Genomic DNA, 21,914 nt, shown 5'->3' with positions numbered 1-21,914 from the left:
TCCTCCTGCCATGGTCACTTTGGCCTGAATAGGCTCCAATTTGCCAATGACCCAGAACTACATGGGACACCCAGAACTGCACCCAAAGCTCAAACTAATTCTGACCAATCAAAATTCTACCCCATTCTCAATTAGGATACTGCACATCCATGACTGCAGCCCCAGGTTGAATATGTTCTTTGTGCAGCCACGAGGAATCCTTAACTAGTATTGAGCTCTTAGTCAACAAGAGAGGTGGTGAGTGGGGACATTTAGCCACTCTTGGCCAGTCTGGAGTAGTGGACCCCAGGGCAATAAAGCCCCATACTGATCTGCACATAATTTCACTTCAACAAAAATTGCTTCTTGTGGCAAATACTTATCTAAACTTGCATAGTGGTTTTCATTCCTTGCCATGTAAAAGAGGTACTTTCTTTTCTCCTGCATAAGCAGTTGGTTGGTTTTATTTTGAGTATGTGTGTGTGTTTGTATGTGTGTGTTTTTTAAAGGTTTGAGCCAGTGACAGTTAATCAACCAATGTCTAAAGAGACAAAAAGAAAGCCAGACTCCTCACAAGCAGAATTGGCACATAATCTCACATTGATCAGTTCTTTTACAGCACAGCCCCATGATCTTTCTAATTGACAGTTATGTTTGACCACAAAATCAAAAGTATCTCAATTTTAACTCAGGGATGAATAAGATAGACTGGTGAATTCAAACTGCTAATATGCTGCCATCCCTTAAAATTCCTTGGTTCTAAAATAAATTGTTTATTTTCTTATTCTTTATATTTTAATTTAATTAATATTTAATTTTGCCCTGGTTCTTATAGAAATTTTCATTTTTAAGTTTGACAATCATAGGGCCAGCCCCGTGGCTCACTCGAGAGAGTGTGGCACTCGTAGCGCCGAGGCCAGGGGTTCGGATCCTATATAGGGATGGCAGGTGCACTCACTGGCTGAGCGCGGTGCAGAACACGCTGTGCAAAGGGTTGCAGTCCCCTTACCGGTCATAAAAAATAAAAATAAAAAAAAAAGTTTGACAATCGTAAAAGTGAAAGAAAAAATGTCAAATATACTTTTGGGAAAACATTTTAAAATATAATTTTTGAAGATTAGTGAATAGACTAGCAGCCCCCTTCAAAGAAAAAAAAAATGTGATCCTATACTAAAATCTCCCTTCCCCCTTATTCTGGTCTGAGTCAATCTAATGGACAAAGGAGTCTGAGCTACTGTCTAATGAACCCAGTCTTCTCACTTACAGATGAGGAAAAATAATGACCAATTAAAATGACTTGCTCAAATTCACAGAGATAATGGCAGCTTCTAGCACACACCTCTCTTCTTCCAAACCACTGACACAGAATTCAGTGTAGAAGGAATTCAGAGGTTGTAGTGTGGGGACATTTAAAAAAAAAAATCATGGAGGAATTGGAATTGACAAGAAATAAGCCCTTTTTTTAACCAAATCTTACTTTTCCACCAAAATAACACATGCTAGCAATAGAAACTTTGGGAAATGCTGAAAAGTACAAAGAAAGGTGATGGGGTAAATTACTCATAACCCCATCCCATAAAATCAGTGCCTTTCTCTACAGTCTTTTTTCCCAGCACATTAGTTGCTGTTTTTCTGTCATTGTGATCATATTACGTATCAAGGAGCATTATAACTCAAGGACTATCCAATGCTATAATAAACTCTTCATAAGCATCATTTTAATTGCTATATAATGGTTCATTAAAGAAGCTTTGCCATAATTTTCTTAACCTTGCTCCTATTTTTGAATAATTAGGTGGGAGAGAAAAAATTTAAATGAAGAGAGGGAAGGTATCTAGAAGAAGAGTATGTATTTACAGCAAATTAAAACACCAAAATATAGCATATATTTGAGTTTTGAGGTTGTAGATGATTTCGGTTTTATTCTTTATATTTTTCTCAATGGTACAAAAACACTAATAAGAATACCTAGTTTATTGAGCATCTACCATGTGCTTTATGCCACAGATACATTTTCCCATTTAGTCATGATTACAACCAACCAAAATCACTACTATATCCTCATTTTAAAGATAAGAAAAATGAGACCCAGGGAGGTTAAGGGACTTGCTGTCAATGATGGAGCAAAAAATCTGATCCCAGGTTTGTCTGAGGAGAAGGCTGCTATTCTTAACCTCCATTCTGCACATCCCAAGTTTTTTTAGTATGTTCTATCATTACCATCAGGAAGCAATTCTTGGACATGGAAATGGGTTGTAAACAATAGCAAATAATCTGTTACATGTAAGGTGTAAAAACAATCTACCAAAATCCCAGAACAGCTAAGAAAATCATCAATAAATAAAATCCCCTTGGTCTTGTCTAAAATGTTTATAATTCAAATATGTTTTAGGTTTCTCCAAAATTGATTTAAAAGAGGGGGGGAAAGCAGTGTTAATTGCAGCTATGTGAATGAAGTCTGGATTTGGAGACTGGATGAAAAATGATTATGCTAAAAGTAGTCTTCTGTAATTAAATGAAAACTGTGCTGTGCTCTTTAATTAGTCAGCAGTAACTCATTTAAGTGGTAACAGTAAGTCCTGGTGCATCTGGTTAAATGAGAGCCCAGCAGCCCCACCTCAGCTGAGGTTCTGTTTCTTGCAGCAGTTCTATTTATGCATCTACTGCTCTAATTTGAAACTGCAGGAAAGGTGGCACATCCTTTTGCAACTCTGATGTACACGTTGTGAAATCCCCTCTATTTTTCATTCAGAAGACTTGTAATATGCTTTAAATTCCAAAGACTCTCACTAGGGGAACATATTTGCCTTAGAAAGTACACACAACCATGGGTCTCTTGCATCACCCAGTATGGTGCTGGGAAAGTTAGTAAACATAAAATTCACCTGATAGATTTTTCTTCATTTCTAATGAAGATAAATTGAAGTCCCCCAATATTTTCTCCAAACTCCTCAGTATCAAATAATATTCAGATTTTATGGCACTAAAAAAAAAAAAGAAAGAAAACTTATTTCTCTTTTTTGTTGTTTCTAACCTTATTTCTTAATTGGAAAAATAAAGCATACTCATCAGAGAAAATTCAGAAAGTATGAAAAATGTAAAGGAAAAACATTGCCCAGCATCTCTTCCTTCAAAGACACATTTCTATCAGCATGGTAGCTTATTTTCTTTTCTCTGGCCATTGCTTTTATATATGTGAGATCATTCAATTTGCACAATTTGGTATTCTACTAGAATTCAAAAGAAATTTTGAGTTTTATTCCTAACCTTAACCTGGATACCTACTGGCTCTTCCATGTGCTTCCAGGATCTCAGATACAGTCTGTCAAGATGCCTGCTGCCTTGAGTCCTCATTGAGGGGAGGCCTGTGTCCAAGGGACAGAACTCATTTCTGTGGTAGGAATGAGTATTCTAGGCATACGAATGCATGAGAGCAAGACCTTCTATTTACTTAGTTGTCTTGGATTAATCACATTGGGCTGGCCCTTATTCCCTGAATGTTTGGATCCAAACAAAATGAGGTTATAATTATCATTCAGAGCAACTTTGAAGAAGAGCTCTTGCTTCAGGATGACCACTACCCAGGAAAACTTGGAGGATGGGAACATGAAGGTGAACCATCAGTCAGGCTGACAGTGTGTCGACAGGTCACGGGACTTTAGAATCATAGAAATTGAGATTTGCAGATAAACAGCATGAATCCCAGTCCCAGACTCAAGTGTTTAAGGAATACCCATTTTTTTGTTTGTTTGTTTTCTTTTCAGAAAATAAAGTGGTTTCCAAGTCTCTCTCTTACCAAACTGGCAGGTAACTTAGTCTCAGCCATGCAATCTGGAAGGCTTGTGTAGGGCCAGAAAACAAGGGCAGACTCTCTCTACCCTCCTCTTTCTCGTGGTGATTGCTGACAGCCACCGAAGCCCAAAGTGGTTCCTTGAAGTTCAGTTTCTATTTCCCTGCCATCTGGGGATCAGAGGTCAAGCCAGCTGCCTGGTCACTCTGTCAGTCATCCTCCCTGAGGTCAGGCCATTTTGTCTGGGAAATGCCTAAAAGCTGGGCACCAGCCTCCCACCAATCAGAACCCACCACCCTCCATCTCTTTCCCTGCCCCTGGAAAGTTCCTCATCTCTCCTAAGTTCTTTAAGATATTCACTCCTTCCTCCTCTCCCCGGGCCACCTAAAGTTCTCTCTTCAGGCCTAATTAAACAGAAGCCAACTAGGGACAACATTTGCAAAAAAAATCCTGCTTCAGTCTGCCAACACATATTTACCCTGAAGTAAAGGAGAACAAATGGCCTGGTTCCCCTTATAGAAGACATAAGGGAAAATAATCAGGAAAAAATAAACCAAAGTAGTATTTTTCAAAAAGCCATCCTACCATAGAAAAGACCTTGAAGTGGATTCTTTCACGCCCAAAGCCAGGGTCCTTCATTCTTTAGCACCAGGTGGCCAAGTTCGCTATAAGCTAATAAGTGTTCAGACACTATGAATCCTAGCTTAGGGATCATGAACCATTAGGCTCAGTTTTCTCCTAACACAGTGCTTTAGACAGAGTTGGATCAACTAATGTTACTTTCCCTTGTCCGTAGCTGACTGCCTTTCCAAGCCCAGCAAGTCCCAAGGCTGTTGCTCCAATTTTTTATATCCTAGGAGCAACTCTGGGAGAGGCCCCCCTCCCTAAAATGTGGGCCTGATGCCCACACTTGAAACTGTGTATAAGTAGTGGATTTTTAGCTGAATTTGGTATGTATGATCCTGGTTCAGATGGCTAGAGAAAGTCACAACTAGGGTGTAGGGAAAGTAAAGCAGAATGTTCAGGGCCCCCTCAGATGTTCCGAATCTTGCTGAGCATTTGATGTAAATATGCACATGTGCCCAGGTGCTCCTTGGTTATTGCCTAATGTAATTGTGCATGTGCACCCATGTGTTCCTGGGTTGTCTGACTCATACCCAGGTGTCCTGGGTTGTTGGACTTAAGTATAAAGGATTAGTAGCTCTGATCCACAGCGCCCCCTCCCCCCCCGCAAGGATGCCCCTGGGGGCCACAGGGAGGCTGCTACTGCTGCTGGAGGCTGTTGCTGCCAGTGCCCCTCGGATGCCCTGAGAGGCCACCGCCACTGCTGCTGCTGGATCTGTAAGCTGCTGCTGCTGCTGAGGACTGAACTTGTGTCATCTGCCAATGGCTCCCAGGATCTTTCCCAATTACCTAGTATGGACCTGTGTGTGAGGGGTCTGTGACCCAGTTCGTACAATGGGTTTGAAGGGTCTGTGAGCCCTTACCCCAGATAATACAATTGGAGTCTGACAATTGCCATAGCCTACCTGACAATTGCCTAACTATACATAGGGCTGGCCAGTTAGCTCAGTTGGTTAGAGTACAGTGTTATAACACCAAGGTCAAGGGTTCAGACACCTATACCAGCCAGCCACCAAAAAAAAACAAAAACAGAGAAAGTCACAATTAATCTACTTCAACACATTGCCTACTGAGTCCCTTCACAAGCTCTCCACGAGTTTCACTGGATGTAGCCAGTTTGAACATTCTCTTCCTCTTCAGAACTCACTTTGATCTATGTGGAAAACTGTCTACCAGATGACATATTATGTTCTTAAATCCATCTCTCTGCATTTTTCCTGTCTCCCAGTCAGATACAGAGTTTTGGGATAAGATGCAAGCAGAATGGGAAGAAATGGCCCGGAGAAATTGGATATCTGAAAACCAAGAAGCCCAGAACCAAATTACAATCTCAGCCAGTGAGAAGGTAACCAATTCTGTTCTTATTCATGCCGACCAGTTTTCTCAACCTCTTTGGATCATATTTTATAGATTAGTCAATAACTATTTTGTCAAAATTTGAAGAATTAAAAAGACAATTAAATGTCAATCTGATCTAGAAGAAATTCTGACAGATGGAAACAATAAAACCATCCAGTGTGTGAAGGCAGCCAGGCTGCAATGAAATGCTCCTATTTTTATCCGTGTTCAGACAGTTTGGCAGTCAACCAGAACCTGGATCCTGACTGCTGGCCGGTTACTGAACTAAGTGACATTGAGGGTGGGTTGGAACAAGAACTGGGCTGACTCTGCAGTGCTTTGTCAGCCAGTCACCTGAGTCCTGTTGCTGAGCTAACAATAGAAGTGATATTGACGGCAGAGGAGTGAAGCAGGGGCTTAGGGCTGCATCTCACAGGTGGTCATTACACAGTCAGCAAAGAAGCCTTTTAGAAAAAAGGTTTACACACCAGGTCAAGTCCTGAGGGGATTCTTCAGAGATACTCTCCTGATAGGAACCCCAGCAAATGTGCAAGAGCAGTGAACAACCAGACACTTTACCCATGAAGTCCCAGTTGCTCTAAGATTTATGCTTTTAAAAATACCTGGTTGGGGAAAAAACACTTGAGGAGTACGTATAAATGACTTGAAAGATAGAAAGCAATGTGGAAATATATAAATACACATATATATGTGTGTATTATGGTTTTTTGCGGTGGAGGAAGTCTCCATAATATATAGTTCTGGAAAACTTCTGTGATATTTTGTTCAATGCAACAAATATTTATTGACCATCTACTCTTGCACTAAGTACCAGGGGTATGATGATAAATAGCCTCTGATTTCAGGGGATTTGCAATCTACGTAGTGACTAAAATGTCTCCTCCTTCCCAATATTCTTCATCCTTCAGTAGGCCAAGCAATCTCACAAAATCAGAACAAACATCTCATTGAAAATAACTGTCCTTCCCTCAGAGAAATGAAAGCTAACTAAGAAGAGAGGACACTGACGCAGACCGTCAGACTCTGGGCTGTAATCCACGTGACTGAGGCCCTCAGCCCCTCACTCTCAGGACCCCATATCCACTCTACACTACATAAGCTGGTCAGACCCTGTGGCTTTTGATAAGGGATTTTGTCTTTCTAAGCTCCTACAGAGAGTGAAGGCCCCCACTTGATCTATTTTTAAACCTTCGTGACATCATCACATGAACTAGCTTATTTGTGTCCATCAAATTAGGATTTTATGATAATTTATGCTAGTAAGGTTACAACAAATAACATCTCTCAGATATTTCAGGTAAGAGTCTAAGTTGGCACGAACTTTCTGAAAAATAATTCTGCCACATATTTCAAGGACCTGGAAACAGTTCATAGCCTTTAGCCTAATAAGTCCCTCTAGGAGTCTATCTTAAGGTAATAAACAAATGCAGGCAAAGATTTGAGCATGAGGCTTTGGCTGTAGCTTTATGATACCAAAAAGTTAAAAATAACCTGAATGGCCATCAATAGGGGATTGGGTAAATAAATTTAGCATATGCATATAAATAATTTTAATAACATAGGCAAATAATCAAAATATAAAACTTAAGTGGGGCCTCAGATACAATGTTGCATATACAGGATGATCCTATTTGTTTAATTTATGTACTCATAGAAAAATACTAGACAATTATTTGTACATTCTGTATTGTTTAAATTTTTACAATAAAATCTGTAACTTTAAAACAGGCATTCTCAATGGGGGCAATATAGCCCCCAGTGGGAAAAAAACTGGTTTGGATAAGGGCAAAAAAAGTCAGATATTACAATGGTTTGTAACTCTCCAAAGGGCCATAGTGTATAAACAGATATATAGTATGTGGTAATCATATTTCAGAGGAGTGAGTGGCAACACTTAGTAAAAACATGTCTGAAGAGTCAGTTGAGAGGAGATAGTTAAAACAAAAAGAACAAGAGAAACATCAGAAAAAAACAAATTCCAAATTATTAACAGTGGTCATATTTAGGTTGTGGAATTACGGGTAACTTTTTCTTTCTATTTATATTATTTGGTATCATCTAAAATTTATACAATGAAAATGTACTACGTGCATAATAAAAACAGTAATTTAAGTTTAATTTAAAATAAATAAGTTAAAGAATTAAAATTTTAAATTTAAAGAGAACTTACTAAATATAAGAATGAAGGGATAAATCTATTGGCCCTTCTCTGTGTTGCAGGGATATTACTTTCACACTGAAAACCCCTTTAAAGACTGGCCTGGAGCATTTGAAGAAGGCTTAAAAAGGCTGAAGGAAGGGGACCTGCCAGTCACCATCCTATTCATGGAGGCGGCAATTCTTCAGGACCCTGGAGATGCAGAGGTGTCACTCCTCCTTTACTCTGCCAGACTCAGAACATGGCTGCATGTGCTAATGAGGGACAGAGGATGACACCAAGCTCTGCTGGGTGGCATTTTCATTAAGTAAATGTTCCCAAAAGAGTTAACCTGGCTTAGTATGATATTTGTTTGAAAGTTACAAATAGATACCTGTTTTCTAACCAAGTCTACAGTATTTATGGTGCCCAAAGATAAAGGTTGGGGACAGGAAATGAAAACTCAAAATTGCCAACCTGGAAGCTCACCAGAAGTTTTCAGGGAGCAGTACGTAGTTTTGTCTGGATCTCAAGTCACATCACGTATCACCCTTGATTTATTCACTCAACATTTATTGAGCACATACTATGTCCCAAAAATTGTGCCAAGTCCTGGCTTGAAATATTGAAGAACTGGAAAAATGTAACAGTTGAAAAGAAGTGTTTGTGATCTATCTGGGGAGACAAGTAAATAAATCAATGCAGAGTAGTAAACGCAATGTCAGAGTATGCACAGGGTGGTCGGAGAGCAGAGAGGCTCTCAACCCAGCCTTCCCATACAACTGAATCCAAAGCTGAATTTTGAAGGAGGGAAGATCCGTGACAACAGGAGAGTCGAGTTGTTGTTAAGAGGGAATAGAATGTGGGTACATAGAGGGTATGAAACATCTTGTTGGGCGGAAGAGGGCAGGAGTGAATGGTAGAGGGGAGGAAGAAGAGTTAGGCAAGAGTATGAACTTCGTCTGAAAGCCATGGGAAGCACTAGGGGCCTCTACTCAGGAGAGTGACCATGTTAGAAAACCCCTTTCTGTGAGATGGGAAGGGTGATCGATTAGAGACAGAGGCTGGGAGACCCTGAAGGGCTTCTGCAGACCTATCTTAGTCCACTAAGTTTCCGAACCCGGGAAGGCTCGCAATAAGATAGGGGCAGTATAAAATCTTCTTAGTTTGTGAGTCATTTTCAGGAATCATCTTGTAAGAGATATTCCCAGAAGAATTTGCAGAAATTTTAGAGACAGGTATATATGGTGGTGAGCAGTCAACCTAGAATAATGATTAAGCCTCTAGGCTCTGCTCTCCCACCAGCGGTGTAGGTTCAAATCCCTGCTCTACCTGTAAGCCATGTGATCTACGACAAGTCATTTAAAGCCTCTAAACTTCAGTTCCCTCATCCATAAAATGGAAATCATGATAGTTATTATCTCATTGGCTGCAGTGAGGATTAAATGAGCTCATACAAATTAAGTGCCAAGCTCGGTGCCTGGCACATTGATATTTATCCTTCATTATTATTACTGGTTGTTTTTAGTTTGTGTAGAAAGAATGAGTAAACTGATCATGAGTTAAAGCTCCTAATATCTTGGTCATGAAAAAGTTTACAGTGAAATGAGATTGAACTGAGAGCTGAAATTCTGAACCAAAATATTAAAATTTTCAAGAGATATATGAATCATTGTAGAAGAGAAAGTTATTACATTAATATAAAATTATAGGCCACCCCCCAAAATAATAATGTCATCTTTGATATTGCACATTTTTAAATGCTATGTATTTTATGAGGCATTTTCATGTGTATTACATCATTTGACACAATAACCCTGGGAGGTAAAAAAAGAAAACTATACATTATTATCCCAGATTCATAAATGAGAAAATTAGGACCCTTGGTAACTAATGGATGCCAGGCAAGAAGCCAGGGCTTCTGTAGATAATCTAAGCTAACAAATACTCTATGGTAGGAAAACGACCCCACAGCCAAAGGCTAGGAAGAATCCCCAGAGAAAGACTGTTTCTCCAATCTTTCTTTAAGAAGCATTCTAAGCTATATGAAAAGTGAAATCAAAACAGAGGCTGCTCGCCTTGCAACACCAAGGTCAAGGGTTCAGATCCCCATACCAGCCAGCTGCCAAAAAATAAAAAAATAGATGCTGCTCTATGTAGGTTTGAAAGATTAAAAAGAATCACTGATTTCCTGGGTGGAAATAATCAGTATCTTTTATGAGTTTATATGGTATGGGTAATAATAACCCAGGAGGAGAAAAGCCAGTACAGATTTCATGGCACTTAGAGATGACTTTGTGTGCTTTCCTACGGTTTTGCTTTTAAATGTCTGCAGCACTGATCTCAAGGGTGGGAGTTATACATTCCCCAAACATTTTTAAGCCCCTCAGACTCTGATACGCCCCCACCCCCAGCAAATTTGAGAACAGTGTGTGCAGTGAGAGATTTTGCTCATGTGTACTCCTGTAATGTTGTGAGAATTATTATTCGTATAAGTATAGAGATAGAAATTTGCTATATTAAAAACTTTCATTCTAGATATGAAAAAAGTTATGTGCTTTAAGATGCTCTTCATATCATTTACTACAGCAAAGGATTGCAAACAATCTTAGAGCAATAAGGGACCTGGTAGTGTAAATAACGGGATATCCATTCAACAAATTTAAGTTAAACATTATGAGGATTTTGCAAAAACATGAAAAAAGTGCTTAAGATACAATAAAAAATATAAGTACAGACTACATATGTATGTTATGATTGTGTTTTATACATTTTAACAGTGATTACATTAGAGGGGTGAACACATTATGGGAGTTTTGTTTTGTTTTTCCTAATTCCTAAATTCCCTGTGAACTCTTCTAGTAACCATTTAACTTCATTTATACAAGCTAATTTCATGTTGTACATCTTGAGATTCCTTATTATAAACTTTAGACTATTTTGCTACCTTTCTGAGTCATTTTTCTACCCCTTTTCCTCACAATTGTATAATTTTATATATTTAGCTTTTGGTTTTAAGTTACCTAAAATCATGAAATCTCAGATATTCAGAGGTTTCCATAGCACTAGGTTCCAGGAAAAGATATACACTGAAAGAGTTTGGAAAGAGTGACAAAAGATCTTGACCCACGTGTCACAAGAGAGTATAAATGAAGAAATGCACGTGGTATTTTTCTCTTTTACATAGCTCTCGCATCTGAGTCAGGTTGCTCTGCACAAGGGATTTGTCAAAGGCAAACAAACCAACTAAAGCACGTGAGTAATTCTGCTTCATCTTGCAATATTAACATTCGTTGTTTTTTGTAGGCATGGCAGTTCCTCGGCATAACCCAGGCAGAGAATGAAAATGAACAAGCAGCCATTGTCGCCCTCCAGAGGTAGATGAGGCTAAGTATAAAATCATGGGCCTGGTGGACACTTGCGAAGGAACTTCCTGTGTTTCAGATTTGTCTTTTGACCCTTATTGAAATACAATGTAAAGAATTGGGGTAGGATAAGTGCTAGGATGCCACATACCACTTACACCTACTTCTGGAAAACAAGGACTTATGATGAAATAATGTTTTGCTATTTACAAATCAATTGAGGTTCACTGGCACCAAAGAAAGTCTGTGTTTAAAGCAGTCATAAAATAAGTTCACTGAATAAACATTTCCTTTTAACTTTCTAGCCTTCTGTAGCATATGAAAGTTCTCTTTAGAAAAAACGTATTCAAAATACTGACTAAACGTCTAGACTACTTTGGTTATCGGGGTGGAAACAGTGCATGCATGTAACATCGCACCTGATTTGAGTCCCTGTTTAAACCCTGGAAAAACAGCCTCTACCAAATATGAGGGTACTTCAAAAAGTTCATGGAAAAATTCGTATTATCTTTTAATTCTGTTTTTCCACCAACTTTTTGAAGTGCCCTTGTAGATTTCTACTTTCCCTGCCCTTTCTTGCAAGTACTTTTAATATAGTGCTATAGGAAGAGAATATATATACACACACACATATATTCCATATGCTATATATGTGTGTGTGTATATATAGGTGTATATTTAATCTTCCAAGAGCTTTGGAATCTTAGAATATAAGAATTCTAGATCCTTGGAATTCTAGGTCTTTGTAATCTTAGAATTCTAGATTTCAAGATTCTGTTGGTATCTTATGGTGTAATGGTGCCTGGGGTATTGTCCTGCCTTGAGAGCCTTTTCCTGTAGATGAGAAAATTGGGGATCAAGGAAGGTCAAGGTCACACAGATAGTATGTAATGGAGACAGAATTTAAACCGTCTTCTCTTGACTCCAAATCTGGAACTTTCTGAGTCAGTGATTCTTAACACTGCACACACATGCACAATAGAATCATTTAAAAAAAAAAAAAAAAAAAAGATGCCCAGGTACACCCCAGAGATTAGGAATTAATTGGTCAGGGCTGGGGACCAAGCAGCAGTAATTTTTAAAACTCCCACAGGTATTTCTAATGTGCATACAAAGTTGAGAATGTCTCTGTCCAGTGCTGATAAGCTTTGGGGAGATTGGAACTACCTTAGTGAGATATCAGATATGGTCTAGGGCTTGATATTCAAAGTCTCATTCAGGAACTTCCAGCATTGTGATCACCTGGGAGCCTTTCAGACCTGCCTGTGCAAACTTGGGCCCCTCCCCTGGCCTACTGTACCAGAATCTGCACTTTCCAAGATCCTCATGTGATGTACATGTGCTTCAAAGTTTGAAAAGTACTTGGTAGAGGTTGTGAAATAAAATGAGGGAGAGCAGCCTAAGCCTCCTGCAAACCCACATCAGTAGTCTGGAAATAGGAATTTCCCTTTCCTTTGCAAAACACTGTACAACTTCTCATCTCTGGATGTCCAAATTTAGTTCAAATCAGTTTTCTTTGGGGATAATGTACATTTAATACATTGGTAATAGAGTAGCATTAAAATAATGATATCCCCTACTTCTCATCAAACTAAATACTAATAAATTATGTACAGGAATTAGCTGCACTTTCTATAGTTTTAAAATCATTTATTAAAATTACCAAAGCTGGTGGTCATCAGGATGAGTTTTAATTTGCTTAAAAATATGCTTACATCCCAATTTTCATGGGGATAAATATGGTATTTTCCAGGGACTTGACATAACAAACTCAACAATGCTTTTGCAGCATTTAATTAATAATACTTCAAATTTTTAAAGAAGTTAGACTCTGGCTTTAAAAAAAAAATCTGAAATTGTTTGTTTTTTGGGGTGGGGGTTGCCTTCTTTCAGGTGCTTAGAATTACAGCCCAACAACTTGAAGGCTTTGATGGCTTTGGCTGTGAGTTACACTAACACTGGCCATCAGCAGGATGCCTGTGAAGCTCTGAAGAGCTGGATTAAGCAAAATCCAAAGTACAAATACCTTGTGAAGAGCAAGAAGGGATCTCCAGGCCTCACCCGACGAATGTCTAAGTCCCCAGTTGACAGGTATCCCTCGCATTATATTACAGCTGGTGGTAAACACCCCTATACACAATCACCTTTAGGGTCATTAATGAGTCTCAGACCCCTAGCACCACCCACTCCAAAATGGTTTATAGGATGCATTCTGCTAGAAAAGCAGCACTAATTAGAAAGATGGATGCTGAGACCATGGCCAACCTTTGGACACATGATCTACATTGTGGGCACTCACAGACATTTAGCTGAGTACCATATTTTAAAGCCAATGCTTTGGATGTATAATCCATCTAAAGTATAGTAAGTACTGATTCTCCAAGTCTTATAAAGCCTGAGAATTAGGAATGGGGAAAAAACGAAAATCCTTTTTTCAAGGAATTTTGTTTTCTATCAGCAATAAATGCTGATGTTAAATCCTTTCTCGTTGAAGCCTTGGGAAACTTAGCTGTGGGATTTTCCACATTGGCATTCAGAGGGTCAATGGGACTCTTCTTGTGAAGACCTTACTGAGCACAGCCTGTATCTGTGTATGATAAAATATTTCATGAAAATCAGCCATATTTTTTAACAGTCAGTATTAATAGTCTTCTCATTAAGCTGAGATATTTTAAGCAAAATTTTTCAGTCTATAATGAAGACAGACTTCTTGAAATAGAGTCAAGAGATTTAATAGTAAATCATTTATGTCCCGACTATTTGAATTACATATCTAATTTTTTCTCTTGTAGCTCTGTTCTGGAAGGAGTGAAGGAATTATATCTGGAAGCTGCACACCAAAATGGAGATATGATTGACCCAGACCTACAGACAGGTCTGGGAGTACTGTTCCACCTGAGTGGAGAATTTAATAGAGCAATAGATGCATTTAACGCTGCCTTAACTGTTCGGCCAGAGGTAAGAAAACACAGCACATCAAGAAACCATTAGTTTCTCTGTAACAAATAAGTTTTCACAGGCTCCACTTTCTACATTTCATCTACATTTTATTTCCTCTAGTGGTCAGGAAACTGATCAGTACTACTAATATGCTACTGCAGCTGTTAATACTGAAATACCTAAAATAGAAACATTCATTACATGACAGCATCAAACGGTAGCTGCTTTTTGATGAATGAAAGTCATTTGGCAAAGTTGTCCGTAAAGATTTTTGAGTAATTCATCTCACCAAGGTCCCTGTCCCTGAACACTGGATAATTTTTTAGCCATTTTCCTTCCTCTGCAGAGAGGAGGAAGGGCATGACAGGGAATACTCTGTCATTGTGAGCTCTGACTTTGTCATCAGGACTACTCCTTATGGAACCGTCTCGGGGCGACCTTGGCAAATGGAGACCGCAGTGAGGAAGCCGTGGAGGCCTACACTCGAGCACTGGAGATTCAGCCTGGCTTCATCCGCTCCAGATACAACCTGGGCATAAGCTGTATCAACCTGGGCGCCTACAGGTGAAGTACGGCAGCAGGCTGAGAACCAAAAGCCATGCTCAAGACTGAGGTTGAAAAACCTGAGAGGTTGTTTTCAAATAAAAATACTGCCCTTGGTAGGAGTAACCCTCCCTCCCACTAAGGGTCAGTGTTGAACCTTCAGCCCCGGAGGCCTGTTTCAGCAGGAACCATGTGCCTCACTGGGTGTCAGTCTTTAGAGATGGGCCCTCATCAGGGCATCTTGGGAAATGTAGCGTCCAGGCCCCTACTCCAGATTTCCATTCAGTCGACCTCCGTTAGGACAAGTTATCTGGGTTTTCAACACCCCCAGGACCAACTCTTTGAGAAATACGAACAGTCCAATCTTTCATTTTCCACTTAAGGAAAAAATGAACGTTGGGGGCGTGGGCAAGGAGGCCCTCAAAACTGCTTCGGAAGGTACCAGAACCAGTGTTTGGCAAAGCAAAACCAAGAATACAGGTTTTCTAAACCTATTGTGCCCATAAAATTAGTCAGGAAAAAGAAGAAAAAGAAAAAAACCGGGGGCTTGTAGTTTGAATGCCTTTCCCATTCTCTCCTCATTCGTCATTATCATTCTGGTCTATCTCCTGTCTTTTCCCCATTGACAAGGGCCATAAATGACTTTTATTTCTTTAAGGTAATGAAAATATGGGTGATTTTTTTTTCCTTTCTTTTTCTATTTTTTCTATTTTCTAAATAAACAGGTATTACTTTCATAATTGAAAAAGAGAAAACTAAATGTTAGCTTTAAACCCCACAAAAAAGGTAAAATGTAAAAATGTGTCTCATTCTCAGAAAGAGCCAGGCTTTAATAGTCAGACAGCTTGAGTTCAAATCACAGCTTTGTCATTTACTAGTTTTGTGACTCTGAGCATTTAACTTTGAATCTCAATTTCTTCACTTGTAAAAAAGAGAAAGAGAGAGAGGTAATAATAACTATCTTCCAGGATTATTGTGCAGGCTAAATGTAATTGCCCAGCACAGGGCAGATGCTCAATACCTAATAGGCATTTGTTATGATGATGATGATTATCGCCATTATCATCAGTGTCCTTATTTCTATTACTTATTTATCTGAAGAATTGCTGTTTCTGAACTGCATTGTGCATTTTGCCATTGGCAAATATTGAAGCCTTAAAAAACAGTTGCTGCATTTATACTAAAAAAAAAAAAATCTTACAAAGAACATTAGTCACTGGATTCCACGGTGTGCTCTAAGAAAATTTTTCTCAGGTCAAAACCAGGAATAACTAGGTGACTCCTGAGCAACTGGTTAGTTTTATTCTGTGGACACTGAAATGTGCCACTGCAGAGATGCTCTGCAGAAGCCCAGAGCTGACTCTGGGCCACCTCTCCACACATCAGCTGTAAGGCTGGTGATGATGATTTTGCATACTAACTTCATTCCAGGCTTCATCTGATTTTCCTGACCTGGTTTTTTATTTACACCCTTTTTTCTAGGTATGTTGTATATATGTATTTATGAGACACCTTAGGTCCTTTTTTTGGAAATAGGGGAGTTGTAAATAAATACATGTATACACATACAGATATAAATACATATACAGACATAGCAAATTCAATTAAAGGAGGCTTTTATAAAGCTCTTGGATAAGGTTTTCTTAATTGTAACTTCTTAGTATTGAAAATGGTATTTGAGGATTCAGTAGAATACTTTCTCAGCATTCAGAGGGCAACAATTTGCAGGAGGTCATGAAGGTCCATGACAGGTGAAAATGGGCGACTTAGTTGAGGGGTGAATTTTAAATCCTCAAGCAGGAAGTCTCCTGCATAGGAGCAAGTCAATTTTAGGTTTTCCAGATAAAATACAGAATGCCCAGTTATATTTGAATTTCAGATAAACAGCAAGTAAGTTTTCATTTTAAGTATTTCTCAAATATTGCATAGTATATGCTTGTACTAAAAATCATTCATTATTTATCTGAAATTCAAATTTAACTGTGCATCCTGTATTTCTAGTTGCTAAATCTGGCACCCCTAATCAATTGGGTGCTTCAGAACATCTCATCTGAGCTTTGTGGGTCTTTTATTGTCATGCCAGATGTGGAAATCTTAAGAAGTGATAAACATTTTGTGTCTTTTCTTGAGGAAAAAAAGACCAGCAAGTGAGACACAAACCTTAAATTAATTCTGAAAACAAGTTTAACTTGAGGTGTTAAGTGTATGCTTAGGAAATAACAGCCCTCAATAGAGATATATATGGCTCAGAAGAAAGCCGGTACAGATACTTTCACATTCACAAAAGTCTTGGGACTACCCCCTCAAGAACTGCAGGTGTTTGTGTATGTAGCTATAACACTTGCTGTTTGTCATCTCACATCTTCTATAAAGAATCAAAGACATGCCCTGCCCTAGTACCATAAGCAATTGAAATCAGGGGAGGCAAGTGAGGGCATGAAACTCGGGTGTAGCCTCAAATGTTACAGCTTTGTCAACAGGAGCTCTGGAGCAGAACTTAGACCAGTGGATCTTAACCTTTTCAAAAACAAGGACCCCTTTTCAATGAAAAAATGAAATTTCATCCCCATTGATAGTAATATTTTTAGTATTAGCATAATGGGGAAAGTTTTTAAATAAATGGGAATTTAATTAATCATGACAATGTACACAATTTGAAATTATTCATACATGTATGTGTGAAATATTTGAAAACTATGCACACATATAGACATACACTATTCTGAGTCCCGCAGAAGGACTCTGAGTTCTTAAGTTGAGGGACAGGTTTAGACTATCTTCATGAAAAAAAACCTGCATTTGTTTTGATGAAGTTTTGGGAACAGCCAGTGAATGAGGGAATTCCAAGATCTTCCTTCCCCTGGGGTTCTTACAGGTCTAGGATTATGAGAAGAAACCCAGAGACAACATCATTAGAGCTGCCACCTTGTAAAGAGGGGGCCAGCAAGCCCTCTAAAGTAGACTCCCTACACCCATCTATTTATAAATTCTCTCTTCTTGCTTGATTACAGGAAATCCAGAAGAGGAGGTTATTAGAACCCCCACTCCATTCTGTTACCCAGGTTGCTACCTACAACATAACCATTTCCCAACTGCCTTTTATTTTCAGGCAGATCTAACAATACAGATGAGCAAATGCTTAGATCATATGCATTAGAATGAAAAATCCAGCCTCACTTTTAAGGTTTCTTATCAAATGCTTAATAACTACCTTGCAGGATTAAATGAGATCAAGTGCATGAAAGTTTTTGAGAAGAATAAAGCCAATACAAGTTAACGTGGCATGATTATTTGTAGCAGGGATCAGTTTGTCAGATATATGATACAAGGTGGGGGTGGTATGGGGTGCTGAAGAAGCACACCCAACAGGTCCACTTGGCACCCAAGCATAGCCATGGACTAGAGGAGCTAGAAGGCCTGTGGACAGCATCTAACTCGGCTCTTCTCAAACTTTGTGTTCTCAGGATCTCTTCACACTTTTAACAATTATTGAGAACCCAAAGGACTTTTGTTTTTGTGAGTTATAACTATCAATATTTACCATATTAGAAATTAAACTGAGAACATTTTTAAAGGTTTCTTTAAAAACAATAAAACATGTTACATGTTAACATAAATAAAACATTTTACAAAAATTAATTACATATCTTCTAAAACAAACAAAAAGAATTTTAGTGAAAAGAGTGGCATTGTTTTACAATTTTGCAAACTTTTAAAAATATCTTGCTTACTAGAAGGTAGACTCTCAAGTCTGTTTTTGCATTCAAGATGTTAGAGTATCACACATCGGTGTAGTCTCTGGAAGATTCCACTGTATGCATGGGAAAAATGAAAGTGAAAAGGTCAACTAACATCTCAGTTTTATTATTAGAATAATTTTGACCTCACTAATCCGCAATTTTCCCCAGACCACACTTTGAGAACTATTGATCTCAATGATAGGAGCTTTCACGAAGATCGATTCAACTGCACCTCACAACAAGCTTTAAAATGGCTTCTATTATCTGTTATCATTCAGGGAAACTGAGCCTTGGAGGAGATAAGAAATTTGCCTAGGGCTGGCTAACTGGTGCTCTGATAATAAACTCAACTTCACCCGAGCCACCTTGCATCATTTCTATCACTAACAGGAAAAGTTAGAATGCTTCGTTTCTGAGTAGGGCCGTGTTCCTTCTCTTAAACTCTAGTTACAGAAATCACATCCACAAATGGATTAAGTCTTCACGTCATTCCTGGAGTAGGTGAAAATCAAATGCCTTAATGAGTTAGCAGTAGTTTTGCTATTATTCTTCCTCTCCCATGTGATATTCCAAAAATAAAATTTGATTTTCTTTTTTCTTTCTGATTTTGCTATATTTAACAATGATTGTTCACAAAAGAATGAGAGAATCGGAAAGTTGTTCATCTGATCATCCAAAACACCCCAGAGAGGTGATTTGGGATTTTAGACTAAAATAACTTAATCCACTGTTACTGTTTTTTTTGTTTGCCAACTCTGAAATTTGTTCTATTTTAAAATGTCTGTTTTTCTACCCTCTTAGAGAAGCGGTCAGCAATTTTCTCACTGCCCTCAGTTTGCAAAGAAAGAGCAGGAATCAACAGCAAGTTCCTCATCCTGCAATCTCTGGAAATATCTGGTCTGCCCTCAGAATTGCACTGTCTCTGATGGATCAACCAGAACTCTTCCAGGCGGCTAATCTCGGTGACCTGGATGTCCTCCTTAGAGCTTTCAACTTGGATCCTTAAAGGAAAAGAAAAAAACAAAAATAATAATCCCTCATCTGTGTAATTGTACTGAGAAATGAAAAACTATTTTAGTATGAATTTCAAAAAGGATAAATCAGATATTCAAAAGGCCATGGTCATAGAATCCAAGGGAATTAATTCCTACAGACAATGCCCAGTCTCTGTTCAGACACAAAAGCACAAAATGTTGTACGTAGAGTCAAGGTCGGGCTCAAAAGAAGAATTAAGATACTCAAGACAAACCAAGATAAAGGCTCAAAAGATGAATTAAGAGACTCAAGACAAACCAAGATAAAGAAACTCTTCACAAATTGCAAGCATATTGCAAAACACATCCTTTAGGTTTCTTGTTTCCAATTGCAGCTGATGACACATCTGAGGAACTTGCTCATGGGACACATGGAGAAAGCCATGTCTCAGATCAGGGAATTCTGACTATTTCTGAACTGTCCCCTGCACTTCTCCCTCTTGCAAGACTGAACATAGTTTGGGCCATTGGTGCATGCACATGTATTAACTCGATTAAAGACAGGCATTGCTTAAAACTGTTCCAATTTTAACTTTTACCGTAGCCCTTTGATTCCAGAGAGAGAGCTTTGCTGGCAAAAGCAGTTTTTGCACTAGAAATTTTTGCTGTTCCCTATCAAAACTTTTCTGGGATTGTATATATGCACTTTAATATCTTATTTATGCCTTGCTGGAGTTTTGTTTTGTTGCTCCAATTTTTAACGTGGGGGTGAAAGATTTGAGAACTCAGCCTTGTTAGATCAACAGACCAAATAAATTCCTGAAAATAGTTTTTCATAGTGTAGGGTTTTGAAGGAGTGTTTTTCTTAAAGCAGATATGGCATAGGGTGTAAATACATCAAACATAGATCTTATTCACATGTTTTCTGGGACTGTATGAGTTTAAGTAAGAGACAAGATTACCGTCTCCATACATTCTCTGCAGTGAGAAAGTTCGATGATAATCGTGATTTCTATTGAGTTCAAATTAACTTGTGTCATATTTTACTGGCTTTCTAGCTGCCCTACACACCAATATTCCTTTTAAACTGTTAATATTTTAAATTGTATTTCTTAAAAGTGATAACATATTTTCTCTTAAAAATTATGTGCTTTCTTAATTCTATAATAATCTGCACTGTTCATCCCCTTGCATTCTAAGTGATAGAAGATAGGCATTTTCTAACTGAATCTCACTGAATTTCCATGGTTTTATATGAAAGATGCATGCCTCTTAGGCTCTTACTTTGAACATTTAGCAAGTATCAGGAATTTTCTGTTGGCAGTGATGTTTCAATTAGTTACATTTCACTTAGCCCTTCAGAGTGTTTTGTGTGTGTTTGGGGCATGGCGATTATTTTGAAAGATACATTTTTTAAAAATTAGAAAAATTGTTTGGAAAATGCTAACCAAAATGTAACTTTATCAATGTCCATTTCTAGTAAGTGGTCCCATTTGTCTTCACCGTGTCTCCTTCCTTCCTCCAGAATCTTCTCCAAGGTAGTCTGATCCAAACATTTTTTTCATGTTCTTTGGTTAGTAATTCCACTCATGATTATAGTTACCAAAAAAGAAAAGAAAAAGAAAGAAAGAAAGAAAGAAACAGAATTTGGGTCAAAATGGTTTAATTGATTGAGGGATTAGCTTCTACTGAGGGGAAAATGTGCCCACATGCTGAGAAATTGAACACTAAGTGCGGGTGTAAGTCTTCTTTTGTTATTTTTGAAGTCCCGGGGTTCTGAGGGGATTCAACATGAAAGCACATGTTCTTAAGGCTTATGTATATAATCTATTCTAGTCTATAAAGTCAAAGAGTTGAGGGTACTGTGGGGAATGCCAGAGGGTTTTTTTGTTTGTTTTTTGTTTTTATTGGTTATTCATATTCATGGCGTGCAGAGGAAATTGTCACCATTCGTGCCTAAGATGTGATGGCCAGATCCATACTGACAGCATGCCCACTACCACAAATTGTGATTATACCCCCTGTCCCCCAACCAATTATCCCTGCAATTATCCACGACCCCCCCCGTCCCCCTTTCCCCACTCCACTTTGTATCCCTAGGTATGCTCTCTCCCTCTGCAAGTCCAACACCCCACTGTGGTCTTTCCTTCCTTCCTTCTTTCTCTCTTAGCTCCCACTTATGAGTGAGTAAATACAGTATTTATCCCTCTGTGCTTTGCTTATTTCACTCAACATAAGTTTCTCCAAGCTCATCCATGTTGTTGCGAATGGGAGAATTTCATTCTTTTTTATGGCAGAGTAGTATTCCATGGTGTATATATACCACATTTTCCTTATCCAATCATCCATCAATGGACATTTAGGTTGGTTCCATATCTTGGCTATTGTGAACAGAGCTGTGATGAACGTGGGAGTGCAAGTATCTCTTCAACAAGATGATTTCCATTCCTTTGGATATATACC

At 38.5% G+C, this 21,914-nt stretch overlaps 1 protein-coding gene across 6 annotated transcripts in view; it reads left to right on the top strand.

Annotated features, from left to right (window-relative positions):
- PEX5L (peroxisomal biogenesis factor 5 like) overlaps positions 1-19,483 on the top strand; it is a 167,969-nt gene extending 148,486 nt beyond the window's left edge. For all 6 annotated transcript variants that reach the window (XM_063093043.1, XM_063093053.1, XM_063093026.1 and 3 more), the window contains 7 exons: positions 5,622-5,738; positions 7,973-8,116; positions 11,196-11,266; positions 13,148-13,345; positions 14,047-14,212; positions 14,601-14,758; positions 19,279-19,483. In XM_063093043.1, the coding sequence (XP_062949113.1) occupies positions 5,622-5,738; positions 7,973-8,116; positions 11,196-11,266; positions 13,148-13,345; positions 14,047-14,212; positions 14,601-14,758; positions 19,279-19,483 (1,059 nt within the window). The remainder of the gene's footprint in view (positions 1-5,621; positions 5,739-7,972; positions 8,117-11,195; positions 11,267-13,147; positions 13,346-14,046; positions 14,213-14,600; positions 14,759-19,278) is intronic.
- The last annotated feature ends 2,431 nt before the right edge of the window (positions 19,484-21,914 follow it).

This window comes from Cynocephalus volans, chromosome 1 (assembly GCF_027409185.1).
Source record: "Cynocephalus volans isolate mCynVol1 chromosome 1, mCynVol1.pri, whole genome shotgun sequence".
Taxonomy (NCBI): Eukaryota; Metazoa; Chordata; class Mammalia; order Dermoptera; family Cynocephalidae; genus Cynocephalus; species Cynocephalus volans.
The sequence above is the reverse complement of the archived record's forward strand: the minus strand, read 5'-3'. Positions and strand labels throughout refer to the sequence as shown.